This window comes from Grampus griseus (assembly GCF_964374135.1).
Source record: "Grampus griseus genome assembly, chromosome: 5".
In the NCBI taxonomy this organism is placed as follows: Eukaryota; Metazoa; Chordata; class Mammalia; order Artiodactyla; family Delphinidae; genus Grampus; species Grampus griseus.
In genome coordinates this window covers 6,613,994-6,632,483 of record NC_138998.1, presented here as the reverse complement: position 1 = coordinate 6,632,483, position 18,490 = coordinate 6,613,994, and the positions used below count along the sequence as shown (strand labels likewise).

The 18,490-nt window shown below is 38.0% G+C and overlaps 1 protein-coding gene across 4 annotated transcripts in view; it reads left to right on the top strand.

Moving 5' to 3' along the window:
- Positions 1-18,481, top strand: part of RAB5A (RAB5A, member RAS oncogene family) — a 30,815-nt gene extending 12,334 nt beyond the window's left edge. For 2 of the 4 annotated variants that reach the window (XM_082654947.1, XM_082654946.1), the window contains 4 exons: positions 11,223-11,374; positions 11,682-11,804; positions 13,314-13,407; positions 17,023-18,481. In XM_082654947.1, coding sequence (XP_082511073.1) covers positions 11,223-11,374; positions 11,682-11,804; positions 13,314-13,407; positions 17,023-17,138 — 485 coding nt within the window. In that variant the 3' untranslated portion in view covers positions 17,139-18,481. The remainder of the gene's footprint in view (positions 1-11,222; positions 11,375-11,681; positions 11,805-13,313; positions 13,408-17,022) is intronic. The other 2 variants (XM_082654948.1, XM_082654949.1) reach the window with 2 other exon arrangements.
- Positions 18,482-18,490: the final 9 nt, after the last annotated feature.

The following is an 18,490-nucleotide window of genomic DNA, read 5'->3' as shown; positions in this document are numbered from 1 at the left end:
GTCATACTTACAGATCTTTGCCATGCTTATGTACATTGATCTCTGCATTTTTGTTTTTTTTTTTTTTTTTCCCCCAGTATGCGGGCTTCTCACTGCTGTGGCCTCCCGCCGCGGAGCACAGGCTCTGGACGCTCAGGCTCAGCGGCCACGGCTCACGGGCCCAGCCGCTCCACGGCATGTGGGATCCTCCCAGACAGGGGCATGAACTCCCGTCCCCTGCATTGGCAGGCGGACTCAACCACTGCGCCACCAGGGAAGCCCCAGAACTTTTATTTTAAGCTCACTTAGTGGATAGGCTTATTGCTAAGCATTAAAAGAGTCACTTTCAAGGCCAGTAATTTTTTTAAAGTCTGGTAGATTTCCTTGAGACTTGGGAAGTATTAAGTGCTAGGTTCTTAAACCAAATGGAGAAGGGATATCACTAAGGAGAAGGGGGAAAGAGGCCTCCTTTGCAAAATAGCCAGGGCACAATCCTTGCACATTATCTTTGATTTTCTTTAGTTTGAAAATCATATGCCTGGGAGTAGAATTTTCAGCATTTCTCTTTCTTGGTGTTCTCTGAGCTTTTTGGATCTGTAATTCGGTGTCTGACATTATTTTGGGGAAATTCTCAGTCTTTATTGCTTCACATATTCTATTCCTTTCTTCTCTGGTATTCCCGTTATGAATATAGTACACCTTTTGTAGTTGTCTCACAGTCCTTGGATATTCTCTTCAGTGTTTTTCAGTCTTTATTCTCTTTTTATTTCAGTTTTGGAGGTTACTATTGATAGACCTCAAGGTCTGAGGTTCTTTCCTCAGTCATGTGCAGTCATCTAATAAGCCCATCAAAGGCATTCTTTATTTCTCTTATGGTATTTTTGACCTCTGGCAATTTTGGGGTGTTCTTAAGATTTCCATTTCTCTGCTGACATTGTCCATCTATTCTTGTATTCTGTCTTTACCATTAGGGTCCTTAGCCCATTAATCCTAGTTGTTTTAAATTCCCAGTCTGGTAATTCCAGCATCTCTGCTGTTCCTGGTTCTGATGCTTGCTCTGTCTCTTCAAACTGTGTTTTGCCTTTTAGTATGCCTTGTGATTTTTCTTGCTAGCTGGATATGATATACTGGGTAAAAGCAAGTGCCATAAATAGGCCTTTAGTAGTGCAGTAAAGAGGTGGGGGGGGGACCATTCTACAGTCCTGTGATTAGGTCTGTCTTTTAGTGAGCCTGTTTGTCTGAACAGTGAACTTCACAAGTGGTTATCAGTTTTTTTCTACCCCCCTTGGATTGAGACAGGATGGCTAGAATGGACTGGAATTAGAGATTTCCCTTCTCCCACATGGAAGGATAGAACTGGCTTGAGTTGGATATTTCTTCCCCCAAGTCAGTTAAGAGTCTGATAATACTCCAACAGGTTAACTAGTTAACTAGTTTCTCATGGGGACAGGCTTTGTTAAGAACATGCTAGTCTGGTTTATTTCAAAATGGTTCCTTTTCCTCCTACCTTGCCAGAAGCAGGCAGGGATTTTTCTCTGATATGTACTGTGAGAACCTGATCAAGTTCCTGGATGTAAAACTCACAAAAGTCTGGTGCCCCCCTCCTCCCCTATGTCTGGTGGGTTCCCCTGGAGTTTTTAACTCAGATTTGTCCATACCTAACCTCCAGCAATTTGTCAATTACAGTTTCCTACACCAGCACTGGTTTCCTCAGGTTTCTGCCCTTACATGTTGTGGTTTTCTGTATCCACCTGGCTTGTCTCTCCAATTTGGGGGACAACAGATTGCCCTGTGACCTCACTTCTTTTTCAGATCTAAGAACAACTGTTGATTTTTCAGTTTACTTAGGTTTTCATTTGTCAGGATGGAGTGGCGACTTCTAAGTTCCTTATATGCAGAACCAGAAGTCATCTTTGCTTGCACATTATAGGAATTTTTTAAAATACTGTTTAAACTATTTAACAAAGTGTCTGTTAAATGTCTTTCATGGACATATATCCCTTAAAACTGAGTTAATTTCATTAACTTTTTCTCTTGATGTTTGTTGGGGAGCATTTGTCTGATACTAGCTAATAGCTTTTAACAGCCTCTCCCCTTTCTCCCATTTCTTCACCTTTCCTCTTTGTGATGTGTGCCTTCATTCTGCTTCCCAGTTTAGTATTTGGAACATGGTTGTTATATAAAACCCATCAGGTGAGTAAAGACTTTAAGGATTGTGCCCTTGGTGTGGTAACCACAGACTCTCAGCCTTGAAGGTTCAAATATTGGTTTTATCAGTTCATTCTAGGGTGATTGGGTTTGGGATACTAACTTAATACTAACCAAGTTCAAACTCCTACGACTAATGTTAAAACAGTGTACATTAATGTACTATCAGAAATATTAGTATGATAATGTTCAACTAGTGACATGTGACTAGCTTATGTCCTGGCTAGTGATTCCCTTAGAAGAGTTGGGTGTCCTTTAAGAGTAACTGTCAAGCTATAATAGTAAAAGAAAAACACATTGACCTCTGTTACTCCCATATTATTTCTGAAAAAAATTGCATGAATTAGTCTTTTAAAAAGTATATCTTCCTCCTAGATAATGTTGGAGAAAAACTGATCCTCATTTTGCATGACTTCATGCAGACTTCCCTATGTATCATTAATATTTTCCAAGATTGCGTTCATTTGGCAACAATTATCTTTAGATGTTGCTTGAATGATTTTTGTTGTGGTAAAATACACGTAATAAAAATTTTACAGTTTTAACCATTTTAAGTGTGCAGTTTTATGGCATTAGGTGTATTCACATTGTTGTGCAAACATCATGTCCATCTTCAGAACTTTTTTATCTTGCCCAACTGAAACCCTATCCATTAAACAATAACTCCCTATTTCCCCACTCCACCCCCCACCTGTGGCAAATACCATCCTACTTTCTGTCTGAATTTGACTACTCTAGGAACCTCACTCATATAAGAGAAATTATATGATAGTGTCCTTTTTTTTTTTTTTTTTTTGATAGTGTCCTTTTATGACTGGCTTTTTTCACGTAGCGTGTCATCAAGGTTCATCCATCTTGTAAACGTGTCAAATTTTTCTTCCTTTTTAAGTCAGAATAATATTCCATTTTATGTATATACAACATTTTGCTTATTTTATCCTTTGATGGACTCCTGGGTCTCTTCCACCTTTTGGCTATTGTGAATAACGCTGCTGTGAACATTGGTGTACAAATATCTTTCACATCTTTTGGACATATATCTGGAAGTGGAATTGTTGGATCATATGGAAATTCTGTGTTTAGTATTTTTGAAGAATTTCTATACCGTTTTCCACAGTGGCTGTACCATTTTATGTTCCCGCCATCAGTGCACAAGGGTTTCAATTTCTCCATATCCTGGGAACTCTTGTTTTCCCTTTTGATAATAGATATTCTGATGGGTGTGAAGTGGTATCTCATTGTGGTATTGATTTGCATTTTCCTGTTAGTGATGTTGAGCATCGTTTCATGTGCTTCTTGGCCGTGTGGTTGTGTGTGTGTGTGCGTATGTTTTTTGGTTTTTTGGCCATGCTGCATGGCTTGTGGGATCTTAGTTCCCTGACCAGGGATCGAACCTGGGCCTCAGCAGATAAAGTGCCAAGCCTTAACCACTGGACCACCAGGGAATTCCCAGCCATTTATCTTTGGAGAAATGTTTATTAAAGTCCTTTGTCCATTTTTTTAATTGGGTAGTTTGGATTTTTGTGTTGCTAAGTTGTAGGAGTTTTGTGTATATTCTGGATATCAGTCCTTATCAGATGCTTATTGGTCTTTAAGAATGAGTTCAATATGATGAGTATTTATATAGATCATCTCATAAGTTGGATTTACTTTGGGAATATGGCCATCTTTTTATTTTTTGTTTGATTAATTTATGCCATCTTTATTTATTTTTGAATTTTTGAATTTTATTAAATTTTTTATAGAGCAGGTTCTTATTAGTTATCCATTTAATACATACTATACATACTATGTCAGTCCCAATCTCCCAATTCATTTCACCACCATGACCCCCTGCACCACTTTCCCCCCTAGTTGTCCATACGTTTGTTCTCTACATCTGTGTCTCTGTTTCTGCCCTGCAAGCCGGTTCATCTCTACCATTTTTCTAGGTTCCACATATATGCGTTATGCGTTAATATATGATATTTGTTTTTCTCTTTCTGACTTACTTCACTCTGTATGACAGTCTAGATCTATCCACGTCTCTACAAATGACCCAATTTCGTCCCTTTTTATGGCTGAGTAATATTCCATTGTATATATGTGCTACATCTTTTTTATCCATTCATCTGTTGATGGACATTTAGGTTGCTTCCATGTCCTGGCTATTGTAAATAGAGCTGCAGTGAACATTGTGGTACATGACTCTTTTTGAATTACGGTTTTCTCAGGGTATATGCCCAGTAATGGGATTGCTGGGTCATATGGTAATTCTATTTTTAGTTTTTTAAGGAACCTCCATACTGTTCTCCATAGTGACTGTATCAATTTACATTCCCACCAACAGTACAAGAAGGTTCCCTTTTCTCCACACCCTCTCCAGCATTTGTTGTTTGTAGATTTTCTGGTGCCCATTCTAACTGGTATGAGGTGATACCTCATTGTAGTTTTGTATTTCTCTAATAATTAGTGATGGTAAGCAGCTTTTCATGTGCTTCTTGGCCATCTTTTTTCTTTCTTTTTTTTTTTTTTTTTTGTGGTACGCAGGCCTCTCACTGTTGCAGCCTCTCCCGTTGTGGAGCACAGGCTCCGGACGCGCAGGCCCAGCGGCCATAGCTCACGGGCCCAGCCGCTCCGTGGCATGTGGGATCTTCCCGGACCGGGGCACGAACCCGCGTCCCCTGCATCAGCAGGCGGACTCTCAACCATTGCGCCACCAGGGAAGCCCATGTATGGCCATCTTTTATATATGATCTCTATGTTTTGTATATAGAGATCATATAGAGATCAAAGTATATATTTATACTTTGTTGCCAGGCTTTTGGAGTGTTTTCTGTTTGGGCTTAATCACTGTGTACGCTTTCCTTTCTGCCCCAATCTATTTTTATCCCCTTTCTTACCTTCCTCCTTGCGTTAGTTGAACTGTAACTCTTCCAAGAATACGTGATCTTCATCTTCTTTGCTGCCATGGTCTACTGGGTACTCTCTTCTATACACATATACAGTTGAAAATAAAAAATGGCCGCAGCTTTTATTTTGGCCGTTGTTGGCTTTTAGACCATCCATATATTCTTTTTTTAAAGATTTATCATTTATTATTTATTTATTTTATTTATTCTTGGCTGCTTTGGGTCTTAGTTGCGGCATGCAGGATCTTTCGTTGCGGCTTGCAGGCTCTTCATTGTGGCGCGTGAGCTTCTCTCTAGCTGCGGCACACAGGTTCCAGAGCGCGTGAGTCCTGTAGTTTGCAGCACACGTGCTCTCTTGTTGAGGCGTGTAAGCTCAGTAGTTGTGGCCTGCGGGCTTAGTTGCCCTGCGGCATGTGGGATCTTAGTTCTCTTACCAAGGATCGAACCCACCTACCCTGCATCGTAAGGTGGATTCTTGCCACTGCACCACCAGGGAAGTCCCATAGACCAGGGGTCCCCAACCCCCCGGGCCGCAAACTGGTAACGGTCCGTGACCTGTTAGGAACCGAGCCACACAGCAGGAGGTGAGCGGCAGGCAAGCAAGTGACGCTTCATCTGCTGCTCCCTATCTTTCCCCATGGCTCGCATTACCTCCTGAACCCCTCTCCCCCAATCTGTGGAAAAATTGTCTCCCATGAAACTGGTCCCCAGAGCCAAAATGGTTGGGGACCACTGCCATAGACCATCCATATCTTTGTCTGTGTACGATTTTATCATCTGAAGTCAGTGCTCATCTGTCTGATAAAATTCATTATATTATCTGATAAAATTCATTATATTGTATTATAATACTACTGCCACTGATAGTCATTTTCCCAACAAACCAATTTCTTCCTTCACAGATAACTTTGATACCTTGTTCTTGATGCCAGTTGGTCAGTTTCTGCCATCTTTCTCCCTGAAGTTTGATCCAGATCCATCGAACCCAACCATTGAATTACTTGGCTCTAAAAACCTTTGCTTCCCCTACACCTCACCTCCAAACAACCTCTAACTTGGATTTTATGTTCACAAGCCCCTGATCAGCATCTGAGATGTTGAACAAGGCTCTTCCCCTCTCTAACAACTATATCCTTTCAGTTTTAATAGGGCATCAAATCCACCACTTCCATGAAAGTTTTATGTAAGGGAGGACGTAGTCATGGAAAAAAAAATATTTTTATATATATATGTATGTATGTATATATATATATTTGTGTGTGTGTGTGTATGTATGTGGGGTTTTTTGTTTTTCTTTTTTTTACTTTTTGGCAATTAAGAGGTCATTTTATTAGTATTTTAAATTTAGTTGCATCTTAATACTTAACCAAACCATCAGTGCCTTTTCACTTATACATTAGGTTATTTCTTATTATTAAATACAAAAATACTTTGAACTTAAAGGTGTCTTCTCCCTACGCTCCTGCTCCCATATCATCTTTTAGAGATTCCATGAGATACTAGGTTAACAAATAGAGTTTTCATGGCTTTGCCACATGTTGGCAAAATTATTTCAAAACAGTTAATACAGTATCTCCAGCAGAGCATCAGTTTTTGCTACACTCTTTTATTTTCATTTTTTAATTTTGCTAAGTTAAGGGATAATACTTAACTATTTTTGCTGTGAGGATGATTTCATTGATTACTAGTGGTGTTGATTTTTTTCTGTGTTACATGCCTTTTGTGGATTTTCTTGCACATTTATCTTTGATGCTTTTGGAGTTAAGATTTATATGAGCTTTCTACATATTAAAAATTAATCTCATAATATCCACTATAGAAATTTTTCTAAATGAGTTTGTCCTTGTGTTTTGAGTGTATGATACATGTTTTACAAACCTGAAGTCTTTAATTTTTATATAATCAAACCTGATAGTCTTATAGGATTTTTGGTCAGTTCTATAATTCTTTTCTATCAAATTTGATAAAATAATAAGTTGAGGGTTGGGGTGATATTGGTTCCTTGGTTTTTCCTTTTTTGCCCTTCTGTTTAGTTCATGTAGAATCATTTTAGGTGTTAGTTTAAACTTTTTTTTATGAGTTGTTAACCTTTGGTTAATGCTATTGATTTTGGATGTTCTTTCCCTTGCCCAGTGTATTGCAGTGTCTCCTCCTTGCTTACTATTTATCGAGGTCTTACACATTATAGGCCTTTGGTATTTGCAGGTTTAACATTTACAGTTTCACCAACTCTCAGCTGACCCCAAGGTCTGTCATTCAGTAATTTGTAGTTTTGCTGAGACTGAAGTGTTACTTGCTTACTGCCAAGCTTGCAAATAGGAACTGATCGTGGAAGCCCAAAGAGGAAGCCTATTAGACAGGCCAGCACCTGCATCTCAACGCAGCTTTGTTTTTCTTTACTTGTCGTCGCGTACACAGTAACTCTCGAAGTGATAAAAGCTGTTTCTTTGTGAAATGTGGGCCCGAAAAGAAAACCAACTGCTAGTGCTGGTGATGGAAGTGAAGAGAAAATGAAGAGGTCTAAGAAAGTGATGGTTCTTAGCCAGAAAATAGACGTTTTGGATAAATTAAAGTGGTTTTGCAGATTCAGGTAAGTTGGTGGTTGGTTAATGTTGCTACAGTATTTATGTAGTAGTTTATATTTTGAGTGCTAGAGTTTATTTTTACAATTTTGTAAAGGACTAGTAATGTACTTTTAGAAGCACTGAGGATTTGAAGATGTCAGCTGTACTTCACTGACTTTTATGGGGGAAGTTAAATACTTTGGTAGTATTTGAAACCTTGAGAACTTTGGAAAATCTTGATGGTCTTTGTGTTATATAATGTTTATAATACTGGGTTATCCTATTCCTATATTTCTGCCCTTGTGGCACTACAGCACTTCTAAGTAGTTCTAATGTGTTTTTGACTGTACCCTAAAACTCATTCCACTGGCCTCTAATATTGGTCTTTTTTCTCCTCCCCCCGTAATTATGCTCTTTTTATCATATCACATTAACAGTATGGTGTTACCCAGGTAAAAAGATCTTGTTGGTACTTTGAGGTTGTGTTTGTTACATAATAACTTGAGTAGAGAGAGGCCTTTTGAAATACCTATTTTTTCCCATTTGGGAACTGTATCTAGTCAAAATAGCCCCCAAATAGTTGTACATATCTTTCATGGACTTCAGCAAACTTTTTGGACATTTATATGAACTGAGATTTATTTTAGATATTGAATATGGACAAGAATAGCTAGTTTCTCAAGGAACTTCCTAGTCTAGGAGAAGGTAATGTAAACCAGTGATTATAAAGTGTGAAACGTGTTCTTGCATAGGGAACTCTGGGAGCACAAAGGTAAGACCTGCTTAAAAGGGTGTGATGAAGGATGGCTTCTGAGAGGAGTTGAGTGAATTGATTGTTCTTATTCTTTGTTAATTTGATAGGGATCCAGTCTCCTCCCAGCATAACACTGAAATCTGGTCACTGCCTGTGTTTGTAAGGCTGTTTCTTTGATCTGTTCCAGCCAATTTAAGGAATTTACTATGTGCTTTATTTTAGCTGATGCCTTTGGATTTTCATTTCAGGCTTCTTGCCTCTTCCAAATAATGTCTCTTTCCAATAATTTATTACATTAATTATTATAAGAATATCTGAAGTGATATTACATAATCGTGATGGTGGACATTCTCTTCTGGTTTCTAGGTTTAGAGAGATTGCCCTAAGAGCTTTGTGCAAAGTGCAGGTTTCAGGCTTAAGGATGGAATGGACGCTTGATAAATTTTTTAAAAATTTATTTTATTTATTACTTTTGGCTGTGTTGGGTCTTCGTTGCTGCATGCAGGCTTTCTCTAGTTGCGGTGAGTGGGGGCTACTCTTCGTTGCGGTGCGCAGGCTTCTCGTTGCGGTGGCTTCTCTTGCTGTGGAGCACGGGCTCTAGGCGGGCGGGCTTCAGTAGTTGTGGCACGTGGGCTTCAGTTGTTGTGGCTCGCGGGCTCCAGAGCGCAGGCTCAGTAGTTGTGGCGCATGGGCTTAGTTGTTCTGCAGCATGTGGGATCTTCCCGGACCAGGGCTAGAACCCATGTCGCCAGCACTGGCAGGCGGATTCTTAACTGCCTGGTGGCGCAGTGGTTGAGAGTCTGCCTGCCGATGCAGGGGACACGGGTTCGTGCCCCGGTCCAGGAGATCCCACATGCCACGGAGCGGCTGGGCCCGTGAACCGTGGCCGCTGAGCCTGCACGTCCAGAGCCTGTGCTCTGCAACGGGAGAGGCCGCAGCAGTGAGAGGCCCGCGTACCGCAAAAAAAAAAAAAAGTAAATAAATAAAAATACTGATTCTGCATGAGAACTTTTTGTGACTGGGAAAAAGTGACATAGTACTTTCTTGGTATCCTTTATCATAAATACAGGATTTTTAAAAATGGATATTTTTGCTAATTTTGGATGGTAAAAGAAGTTTGAATTGGAGTATATTTTAAATATGACTAGCCAATTGTGAGAATTCACAGAACCCTAATAGAATTAACTCAAAATAAAGAAATTTCCAATCATGATGGTTGCAAAATTGAGAAGATTATAGTTTGTTGATACCAAAGCCAGTACAGCAGTCAGTTGACCTAATAAAAATAGCACAGAAAATAAATGTTATGTCTAATATAGAAGAGATGTAAATCAAATTAGACTTGGTTTATTCAGCACATTGGTATTAACTACTAAATCTCTTAAGATTAACATCACTCGTAAACTGCTACAATTTACAGGATTGGATCATAATTCTCTTGCATGGGAGGACAGAGTTTTTGAAAACTTTATAACTTAATTCTATGCCAGTTTCAGAGGAGTTGAATACATCTTGAGCTGAAAGAAAAAGGAAAGAGCTTACCAACTAAAATTGAGTGATAGAGCAGCAGGGTTTAACTACCAAAGTTAATGAAAGAAAGGAACTGTAAGGTGTTCTTACTGTTGGCCAGCATGCTGGGGAAAATGGCTGTGTGTAGGTCTTTGGTGCAGCTAACAACATCTAAAAACTTACTCTAAGAGTTATATTTTAAAGTTCAATTCACTTGATTATCATGTACCTCTTATAAGTCAACTTATTTTCAGAAGCATCCATGTGGTGTTTTTCCTGATGTTTATTCTTAGAGCCAAGAGAATCATACTTATAATAGACATTTTACTTCATATTGTTCTCAGGAAGCAATTGAGAAAATAAATGATACAGTAATTCTTTGCAGGATGTGACAGCAATCTCTTAATTTTAAAAGGAGGAATATCATTATAAAATGCTACTTTATTATTAAGATTAAAATCTCAGAAAAGAACAGGTGGAAAAAGTACAAATCACAAAATCCATAAGGCAAGGAATGAAAGCTAGGAGTTAATATTGAATCTCTATTAAACAAATTAAGTCTAGGTTGAGGTAATAACGATTATAAAAATTAGTGTCGATGTTTTGATGGAATAATATAAAAAATATATTGATTTAGTGGTAATGGACTGGGACTAAATTCCCAGATTATGCCAATTAAACCCAGGAGAATGGAGCAAGAGGTATGCTGTTGTCAGTATAGATGGTAGTTATAGGTATGCTGATCCACCTTCCCCCCAGTTTTTCAGGAATATCAATGGGCTTCCCTGGTGGCGCAGTGGTTGAGAATCCACCTGTCGGTGCAGGGGACGCGGGTTCTGTGCCCCGGTCCGGGAGGATCCCACGTGCCGCGGAGCGTCTGGGCCCGTGAGCCATGGCCGGAGCCTGTGCTCCGCAACGGGAGAGGCCACAACAGTGAGAGGCCCGTGTACCACAAAAAAAAAAAAAAGAAAGAAAGAAGGAAAGAAAGAAAGAAAATATATATATTTCTTAAGTCATGTTACAATTTAAAGTTTTTAGATACACAATTTGTAAAACAATTTAAGAACTTTAAAAAACTTATTTAATATTACAACACACTTTTTAAGAATGTAGGAAACACTTTCAAGCTGTGATTTTACTATGAAGGTTTTTATATGTAAGCATATATTTATCTAGCTTTGAAGCATAGATCTTACAGGTATTTAAAGCCACTATTAACTGTGGGTATGCAGTATATCAGGTTTCTAGGTGTTTTCTGTAGTATTAAAATATTAGTAGGAAAATGATAAACTTATTGCAGACATTTTCTTCTTTCAGCTGCTTTTCTAACTCAAACGGTGTGTCTTGATGACACAACAGTAAAGTTTGAAATATGGGATACAGCTGGTCAAGAACGATACCATAGCCTAGCACCAATGTACTACAGAGGAGCACAAGCAGCCATAGTTGTATATGATATCACAAACGAGGTAAGTAGAAATGCATTCTACAAAGAAACTTGTTTGAGTATCCATTTTTGGTATTCAGAATTTCAATTATAGAAAAGATTTTTTCTTAATCTTTTTTTGTTAGCCAAGCATGACATTTCTGCCAAAGCTTTTATGAAATAGAGAAGCTGATTTTAAAAAATAAGATGCAATTGTCTCAGCTACTACAGTAGTGCTAAGAATTGCTTTCCAGGAGTCACACTGGACAGTCTTTAAAGCCTCGCCCCACAGACACACTCCCTAGCCATTCTTTGAGCCTGTGCCGAATAGCTGTTTCTTTGTTTCCCAGGAGTCCTTTGCCAGAGCCAAAAACTGGGTTAAAGAGCTTCAGAGGCAGGCCAGCCCTAACATTGTTATAGCTTTGTCAGGAAACAAGGCTGACCTCGCAAATAAAAGAGCTGTCGATTTCCAGGTATGTTGAATTTAACTTTCACTTGGAGGCGCATATTTTTCTTCTGTACCCACACTTGAATTACAGTTACAATTTTAAAACGATGCAAATGATAAAAAGTTTTTAGCCAGATGTGTACTATGTAATAAAATCTCATGATAAACCTGAATTTTTTAATATCTTTATTTAATTGTAATATATAAGTTGATTCAAAGATTTTGTCGACCTAAACAATTACAAAAGAAGTAATTGTTCACAAACAGTGTGGAAATATATAAAGCAAAAGGTGATTGCCTCCTACCCTAATCCCTCCAAACCCCACGTATAACTTTAGTATCCTTCCTAACTTTTTTTAACTACCTATATATATCACCACACATATACATACCCACATACACACATACATATATGTGGTGGTTCTTAAAAGGGCCTTCCAAAATAAAAGCTTAAATCCAGTGTGTATGTTATCTAATATAGCTAATTAAGAGTGTTCCCAGCTGCAAAATAAAGTACTGTCATTTAAAATAAAGCAATGTCTCTAGTTAGACATTTTAAAACTTCCCCTCCTCTTGCTCTTCAGCTTCTCTACCAGAGAAGTTTGGTTGTGGCCATTATATGTATAATATCAGTGATGGGTTAATGTTCTTTTTTGATGATGGAGTACACGTACTGGGAGAAAGGGCACTAATATTTCTTGCACTATTAGGTAGTAAACTGAGAATCTGCACATGTGGTTTCATTTAATTCTGGTGACAACCATGTGAGGTATAGTATCTATTACTCTTCCTAAGATAGTTACCTCCTCAGCATAGAGAGGCAGATAGCGCACTTACATTATAGTCACAAGTGGCCCTGTCACATAACATTTCAAAGGAAACTCATTTTTTTTCTTTATCAAATTGGAATGATAATTGGTTGTTCTTCACAACAGCTGTGAGGATCAAAGGCAATAATACACGTAAACTGTAAAGCATGACAACGTAAAGTAGTAATAGAATTTTCAGAGGAATGATTCATGACATATTCAGAATTAAAATGCTGCTTGTAGAATTTTCAAAGGAATGATTCATGACATTCAAAATTAAAATATTGCTTGTAGAAGTCATTCAGAATTAAATACAAGGGTACCATTTAGTGGCTGAAGCCGGTGTTAAACATTTGGTTTCCCTTTACCTTCCTTGTAAATAACGAGCATAGGTAAAATTGCCATAAAGATCAAAGAGAGTTTTATATTTAGGATTGTTGTCCCTCTCTCCGAAACTCATCATCTGAAAGTAGATTTAATGTGAGACCAGATAAAGTAGGATGGGATTGTGCAAGAAGTTAAGGCAAAAGGGAAATTATAAACTACGCAGTGGTTACCTTTGTTTTACTTTTAACTATAAATAATTGCTTATTATACAGTTGTTGGTTGTAGGTGATCAAGTTGGAGTAGAAATAAGGAAGCCTCTTTTTTTCTATAACAAAAATAAGGCAGGTATAGTAATAGTATGTGCAAAGGATATATCTCAATTTTTGTTCTATAAACAGGAAGCACAGTCCTATGCAGATGACAACAGTTTATTATTTATGGAGACATCAGCTAAAACATCAATGAATGTAAATGAAATATTCATGGCAATAGGTAAGATTAACTTTTTTGCAAACAGTAAAAATAAAGGTAGAACAAGTTACACTGGGGGCATATTTGGTTTGACTGTCTTTTTTTTAATTCTTGGAATTTTGTTTTGTTTTGTTTTTAATGATTATACTACTATCCTAGATTTCTTCCAGAAGCATTACTTTGTTAGGCATATTGTTAAATTTGAAAAATTATTACCCATTAGGTTGCAGTGCTTTCAGTTTAGTTAAGTTTCTTCTAGGTGAGTTGAAAGCCTGAACTTGGAGCTGATAGTTCAAGCAGATAGATTTTCTAAAGATTTCACTGAAAAATTTGGATAAATACATGTTTTTCTATTAGATTATAGTTTTTATATAAAAGGAAGATAAACTCAGTAATGTTTTTCAGTGCAGCATATAGACATGATGAGATTTGTTTCTTACTGATCAATAACTATTTTCATCTCTCCATTGCTCTGAACACTATTTTTGTTTATTTTTCAGGTTCTTTTTAAATCATTGATTACTGACAACTATAACACAGACAAGTACATTGTACATACAGATTTACAAATTGTTTTAATGCAAATATTGTAATGGAGAAAGTTTCAAAGCACTGAGGCACAGAGAGAACAAGGGAAAGCAAAACAATATCCAGGCTTTCTATTGCCTCGATGGTCATTTGATCCTACACTGTACTCTTACCTTTCCTCTAAGTACTTTTAACTAATAATGATTGCTGTTGCACAGTCGTTGATTATAGGTGATGAAGTTGAAGCCTTCTTTCTTCTATAACAACAATTAAAATATTTTTATTGACCCTAGCTGCCTCCTAGTAGTTTTCAGGTGCAGATCCCATGGGAGGGGTCTACTGTGGTGGCTCTCACAGTCTGCTGCGTCCACAATGTCCGTATGCCAAGCGCTCATCTCATCCCACAACATCTTTTATTATACAGCAGTGATTATTAACTGGGGTGTCCACATCCTTGGTCCCAAATAAGTATTCTTTTATACTGAAGTCATACAAATTAACCAGTGAACAGCTGATTCAGAGGCTAAAGAAAACCCAATAAGAGCTGCAGGTACTGTCATATTATTTTTCACTAGGTGAGAGAGTTTAGTGGCAGCTTCATTTAGGGAAAAACTTGCCTGTGTAAAATATTTTCCTGAGAAACTCAGGCTTGCATTTTATTAGGGAAATACTAGCATAGTTGTGAAGGATTATGAGACAGATATATAGTTGTTTTGTTTTTTTTTAATAAATGGGACAGATCACACCCACAACCACATCTGAAAAGTTGGGAAACAAGGAGATAATAGGGCCTTCAAATCAAGCTGAACTTTTAAACCTTTCTGATGCTATTAAGACTCCACCAGATGGGCTTTGTTTAATTTGTACCTTTTATTTAGACTTGCTAATAAGGTTATTTCTTTCAGTCAGAAAGTAGCCTACGTATTAGAGCTCTTATTTACTTTTCTAAAATTAGAATGTTTCTTTCCTTGAAAGAAACTCCAAGTGTAAATTGAGTTGTAACCTCTCCATTAGTAACTTAAATAAATCACACAGTGAACTCATATTTGTACTTTTTTTTTTTTTTTTTTTGCGGTATGCGGGCCTCTCACTGTTGTGGCCTCTCCCGTTGCGGAGCACAGGCTCCGGACACGCAGGCTCAGCGGCCATAGCTCACGGACCCAGCCGCTCCGTGGCATGTGGGATCCTCCAGGACCGGGGCACGAACCCGTGTCCCCTGCATTGGCAGGCGGACTCTCAACCACTGCGCCACCAGGAAAGCCCCATATTTATACTTTTGATGGGTTCCCAAGTAGAGTACACTTGTTTAGTAGGAGTCTACAATAAATTTATCATCTGCTTTTAATTTGATAAGGTCTTCAGTGGCTTTTTTCTTTTTTTTTTTTTTTAAATCACAACCACATTTTTTTTTTTTAATTTATTTTATTTATTTTTGGCTGTGTTGGGTCTTCGTTGCTGTGTGCGGGCTTTCTCTACTTGTGGCTCGCGGGCTCTAGAGCACAGGCTCAGCAGCTGTGTCTCACGGGCTCAACTGCTCCGCGGCATGTGGGATCCTCCCGGACCAGGGCTCTAACCCGTGCCCCCTGCATTGGCAGGCGGATTCCCAACCACTGCGCCACCAGGGAAGTCCTTCAGTGGCTTTTTTCATTGCACATCTTCCTTAACTTGATTCAGGAATTTTAGCTTCTCACAGTCCTAATCAATTCAGGGTCAGGTTGGTAAGCTGCAGTTATCTATATACAAAGCAGATAGTACCAGCTTCGCTTTGGGTAGCACTCACTAAGATAGGAGACAGGAGACTACTTCTTTTGAGACCCCCTGAAGATATGTTGTAGTTCATCTTCACACAATAAAAATTAACCAATACAAGTTAAAGGTTCCTCATTCCAGTTTAATTCTTTCAGCCTCCTAATTTCACTCAGATCTAATTACAAAAAGCCCTTGCCAGAAGTATGCCAAAGGGAGAAATGATCACTTAGTCCAAAACCTAATTTGGTATTAATTATAATAAAGTTTGTAATGTTAGCCTACTCTTTGTCCTGGCGGGGCTTTGTTTGTAAATACATTTGACTGGAAATTTACCATTTTATTACCATTTACAGTACCATTCCTAGAGCCATTCCTAGAGAAGTGGCCCAAGGGAACACTTTTCTTCCCAAACCTCAGTGCTCCTGGCTCCCAGATCCATTGCCCAGCCCAGCATCTAGGATTCTAAAGATGATTAATGCTATCGTGGAATATTACAACAAAGAAACTGTAAAAGATCCAGAGCACAACTAGGCATTTAGATTTTGAGGTAGATCTTGTTCAGCTTTTGTATAACCTCACAGCTAAGGTAAAGCTAGAGTCTTACCTCAATGATGTATCCCCAAGGCTGATAGAAACCAGTGTGTCTAGCCACCCTTACAGTCGGTGCTCTTAGAGATATTTAATGTTTAATGAATCCCAACACATCAAGGATCTTTGGGATCCAAGCAGACTACATCTAGCTGGTACATTTTCTCATCAGTGGGAGCCATACTCCAGAGAACAGCTGTTAAGCTCCATAGAACTTAGCAAAGCTAAAGCCATAACTACCAGTTGTGGGGCTTTGTCCAAATGTGTGGCAAGCCATGCTTATCTGGCTCAAGATTGGAAAATGTTTTTTTGAGATAGTGCCTTCAGGATCAAGTCCCTGTTAATGAGAGGGACTTGATCCTGAAGGCACTATCTCAAAAGAGCTGCTAATGAATCAGATTAGGATTCTTAATCAGCCACAAGAGAGGAAAATGATAGATGTTTGAAGGGTAAAGTGTATAAGTGAAGAAAATAGGAGGTACAGTCTGTTGTGATGTGGGGTAATAATTTGCACAGTAGAGGACAAGTTCTCCTGGGGTGATGGTATTCGTTTATATCCTGACTTGTTCCAGAAAGTTTGTGGCAGTCCAGAGAACATTGATGGGTTGGAGCTGAGCTTCTTTATTATAAACATAATGGCTGGCCATTATCTTTAGGAACTTACTTAGATTTTCTTTAAAGTACAACTTTTCTGGTATTGTTAAGTGAATCTATATAAAGAATTAAATACAGCTATTCTAATTGTGTTTATTCTGATAATTTATCTCTCAGCTAAAAAGTTGCCGAAGAATGAACCACAGAATCCAGGAGCAAATTCTGCCAGAGGAAGAGGAGTAGACCTTACTGAACCCACGCAGCCAACCAGGAGTCAGTGCTGTAGTAACTAAACCTCCAGTTTAAACTAACTGGAATGTTCTTCTGCTTCCTAATTGTTAATAACAGTGGAATTGGAGCATTTAACCAGCCCAGTATGACTTCCAAAAAGAAGAGACTTACGATAGTCAAGTTTCTAATACAGAATTATTTTAAGTGTTTTGAACTTAATTTTTAATAACATGCATGTGACCCTCTGACTAATGTTTCAGCAGTGAAAGGGGAAGATGAGAGCTGTGTGTACACTTATTTCCTTGGAATGTTAGCGGGACTCATTTCTCTTCACCAGGGATATAAACAGATGACTCTGAACCCACAGTTAACCAGCCAGTTCTGTGAAAAAGATTTGGAACTCACTCATTTGGGCTTTCCAAAAAAAATTCTTTCTTTGGAAGGAGGTTCTAAAGATATTTATGCTTAACTACGATATTCAAGCCACCTGTAATTTCACTTAGTATCCTTATTTAAAGTACACATTCCACATTTTAACAAATTAGCCACAAGGAAACATTCCCACATCTTCAGGAGGAAAAAATGAACATCAGTGGCATCTAAATTATAGCTAGTCCTGTTATTTTTTAAATGGAGTAAAAAAAAAAAATCATATGTAACTCTTATTTTAGGAATATGAAAACTGATAAAATGCATCTTAAAGAATAGTGTTCCCTTCAAACATGTAAGTTCTTCAACAAAAATGAAACAAACCAGGTGTCTGTGATTTCTGTTTAATCACTGCTGGCCATTACATAGCTTTTGTTTTTTGGGAGTAGGGAGGGGCTTTTGTGCCCTTTGGACATAGAAATAGTCAATGCACTAACAATTATGTACATTCAAACTTGATTATTTCAAATTCGATCTTCAGCTGTACTGTAAATAGGGTACTGCGTTGTAGTCTCCATATATGTTTATTACTTTTCTGTAATATTTAAGAGTTGCTTAAAAGTATACAAAATGTACAGTTACTAAAACAGCTAATTTTTTCCTTCTCTCCCCCTTTGAAAGGAAGGGGCTTGAATTGTTCCTACCTGGCTAGAACCATAATAAACAATGTACCAGTAATTTGTAACATAAGTATTGGATATGTTAGTAACAATCTTGCAGCCTTGTTTTCCAAAGTTCATTTTATTTTGATCAGCTCAGTATATTGCACTAATTGTTTTAGGTATTTTCATTATATGAAATCTACCATGTGTCAGAGATGATTTAATCTATTTAAATGTTGAACTGCTAGCAGAACTTGTACATTTACAGTAATTCAAAATTAGTAAGGAAAACAGTTCACCAGTGTTTAGTTTTATATTGAGGTGCTCAGGTTGGAATAAAGTGGTACAAAAAGCAGGTACTGGTTTTTCTCTTTTTTGGCATG